General features: G+C 40.6%; 1 protein-coding gene across 1 annotated transcript; it reads right to left on the bottom strand.

The window, feature by feature from the left end:
* Positions 1–391: 391 nt before the first annotated feature.
* Positions 392–2,892, bottom strand: LOC133852519 (uncharacterized). Its single transcript, XM_062289288.1, has 3 exons — positions 2,077–2,892; positions 1,414–1,995; positions 392–892 (listed from the first exon to the last, which is right to left on the bottom strand). Exons 1-3 carry the CDS (start codon positions 2,890–2,892, stop codon positions 392–394), a joined length of 1,899 nt encoding a protein of 632 aa, XP_062145272.1.
* Between the last annotated feature and the right edge of the window lie 764 nt (positions 2,893–3,656).

The raw sequence follows: 3,656 nt of genomic DNA, 5'->3' as shown, positions 1-3,656 counted from the left end.
AAAAATTACATAAGTCAAACTACAATAACATAACCATCAAATTACACCCCTGTTCATGCCCTTCCAGAAAAATATCATAAGTCAAACTACAATAACATAACCATCAAATTACACCCCTGTTCATGACCTTCTAAAAAAAATATCATAAGTCAAACTACAATAACATAACCATCAAATTACACCCCTTGTTCATGACCTTCCAAAAAAATATCATAAGTCAAACTACAATAACATAACCATCAAATTACACCCCTGTTCATGACCTTCCAAAAAAATATCATAAGTCAAACTACAAGAACATAACCATCATAACCATGTTGTTCATGACCTTTCAAAAAAGTTAACCCCAAATTACATAACCATGACCATCATAACCAACAAACAACACACATTAGACTTGCCAAATCTTCTTCTTCCCCTTGTCATGTTTTCTTCCAATGGTCTTACCCTTGTTCATCTCTACAACTCCTTCAACACCAGGCGGCAGAATGTTAGTAGATGTTTTCAATTTGCTAATATCAAAATCAGGGGGGACAACTCTAAAAGCGATGCCACCTTTTGGAGGACCCCATAAGCATGCAGGTCCACTCCCTGGGATTTTGGGTGGTCCAGCGGGGTCCCCAGTGAGATCAACTACAAGCTTGCCTCTACTATTTGGGTTGCTAGCTTGTGTAGCACCAGATCTCAATCTTGCAGATGCTCTTGTCCTAGTGGCCAAACCCAGAGTGCCCTGCTTCCTACTTTGACCCCCATCCTGTGTGAATGAAGTGATCAAACCCTCTCCTCTTGTCCTCTTTTGACCCCTACTAGTTGTTAAATTATCAAAAGATGGGGCACTTTGTATTGGTGCAGTGGGATGATCCACAGGTGGGGCACTGGAGGAGCCACCCAACTACAAAAACAAATGAACAATATGGCAAACGAAATAGGATTAAATAACATCTAATTACATAAATAAGAGGTACGTAAAAGTATGCAGCCAAATCAACAACTTACCCTACCAAGATCGCAATCAATATCTCCTACATGTTATCTGTAGAAAGATCTTCTATGTTCTTGTATTTCATCATGCCTCTTCCTCACAGTACATGTTCGTATATTATGACCATATTTCTTGCACTTCCCACACTGATTCTTGTTCCCACCCCTTCTCACTGTGTATGGATTTGATGTTTCCTCTTGTCCTCTATTTCTCACTTTTTTTGGTCTCCCTATAGTTGCCCTTGACTTAGGTGGTTCGATTTTGGGTTGATTTGTCCTCACCCATTACTCTTCACTTGGTAAATGATAAATGATGGGTACGTACACCTTTAAGTACATCTCCTTGCCAAAGTATGGAGACAAGTAGTCCTCTAGGTTGCCTCAACCAAGCCATATTGCTGAGATGGCATGCGCACATGGGATACCAATTACATCCCACTTTCTACACTCACACGTCTTTGATGGTAAGTTCACCACAAACTTTCTACCCTTGCAGTCAACCTCAAATAACCCATCACCAGCATATGATGGCGAACAATGGTTAGCCTCATATTCCTCTATTTCCAACTTCTCCTTTATTTTAAGCCCCACATTCCCCTCCATTTCATTAATAAGATCTCTTTTTCTTTTTTTGTATCTTCTCAATAAATTGCCCCTAATTCCTTCCAACATTGTCAAGATGGTATTGTCCCAGTACTTGGTGATCCATGAATTGAAGCATTTAGCCAAATTGTTATGTAGGAGGTCACACTTTGCATGTGTGTTGAACCATCCCCTACACCAAGTTCTAGGGTCAACCTTTGCAAGGTACTCATGTGCTTTGGCATTAATGCCCTTAATCTCCTCCATTACAGCATGAAATTCATGCTGTGTGTATGCTGAAGCAGGTCTCCACAGCATGTCCTTCAATAGCACCCCCCGATGACCTTCGTTTCTAAAATTGGCATACAAATGGAGCACACAAATATGATGCTTAGCATTAGGACACACATCCTGAAGGCTTGGTATGAGGCCCTGTACATATTAAAACCAAATACATAGTCATTGAAATATCATATAAAATTATAGCCAAAAAAAAAATGGTGAGGAGATTACCTTCTGTCTATCTGAAATGAAGGTCCATCCATGTGGACTACAGCCAAGATCTCCCAATAATGCCTCGAGAAACCAAGTCCAGCTATCCTTGGTCTCTGCCTCTACCACCGCTATAGAAATTGGATACATGTTATTATTGGCATCCCTTCTGACAGCTGCCATTAACTGCCCTTTGTAAACCCCTTTCAAGAAATAAGCATCTAGACCTATTACAGGCCTACATCCATCATTGAATCCTTTTTTCATGGCTGCGAGGGATACATACATCCTTTGGAATCTACAAGGCACCTCAGGCATAGGTCTCTCAACCATCAAAATGACGCAACTCCCAACTTTTATGCTTCTTATCGTTGCACAATAATCCCATAGACGAAAGTATTGCTCCCCCAACTTTCCAAATCTGGACTCTTGTGCCTTCTTTCTTGCCCTATACAAAGAACTATCGTGGACATCAACATTCCACTTCTTCTTCACCTTTTTCTTGAGGACATCTATAGGCATATTCGGCTGATCCCTAAAACTATCCCTGCACCACTCGACTATCCAGTTTGAAGTGATCAAGTGATTCTTGTATCTCCTGGCACATGTATGTTTGGGCTTAATTGAAATTAGCATGAATGTCTCCTCATCCTTCAACTGCCTTCCATAAACTCTGTATTTACATTTCTTGTTTGCATACACTGCAACAAGTTTCTTCCTTGAATTCTTTTGGTAAGCCAAGTTCTTCCCCTTCAATACATTGGCTTGTTTAATGGCTTTTCTAAACTCATAGACATCATTAAAAGTGTTACCTGGCACCAGAGTAGGATTTAGCATATCTTATGCACTAAACGACACCCTCTTTTGGATACAGACCCGTTTTTTAGACTCAACCTCATCCGCATCCTCTTCATCACTAGGAGTAGGAGAGACCAATACACCACTTCTGTTTCCTAAATAAGAACCATCCTCACCCCTTTCATTACCATCTTCGACAGCCTCATGATCTACACCATCTTCTTCTTCTACTCCAAACCCTTGATCTCCTCATAATTCAACTTCTCCTCCTTCATCAGCATCTAATCCAACTCCTGTATGGCCATCACCATCTGACTCAGAGGCATCGGAGTCATCACTTAGAACCTCATCCCAAAAACCATAAGTTCTGTATACATTCTGTTGCTCATATTCCTCTTCCCCTTCCTCATCAACACCATCCTCTTCTCCTTCTAGATCTACATGTACATCAACTGCAACAAAAGCAACCAAGTATAGCTCTACAATTCCATGCCCAATGTAGTGCTCCAACATTTGAAAGACATCATGGTCAGAAGACAGAAGCCGTAGCCCTTCATCTAAACTCTTGGTAGGTATATTGTAATAAATTAGGTCACCAGAAACATACCCATAAGTCTTAGCTACTCTTTCTACCTCAATAAATGACACATCGTCTCTGTCATATGGGTCAGGGTAATGTGCTACATCCCCACCTACATAGTTGACCCTATGTTCCCTATTGAAGCGACCACCATAATGCACCTCAAACATTATCAATTCTGGATACATGATGTGTCCTAGAAAAGTAAAAATACAGTGACAAG

Source organism: Alnus glutinosa, chromosome 12 (genome assembly GCF_958979055.1).
Source record: "Alnus glutinosa chromosome 12, dhAlnGlut1.1, whole genome shotgun sequence".
Classification (NCBI taxonomy): domain Eukaryota; kingdom Viridiplantae; phylum Streptophyta; class Magnoliopsida; order Fagales; family Betulaceae; genus Alnus; species Alnus glutinosa.
This window is presented reverse-complemented; position numbering and strand designations above follow the sequence as displayed.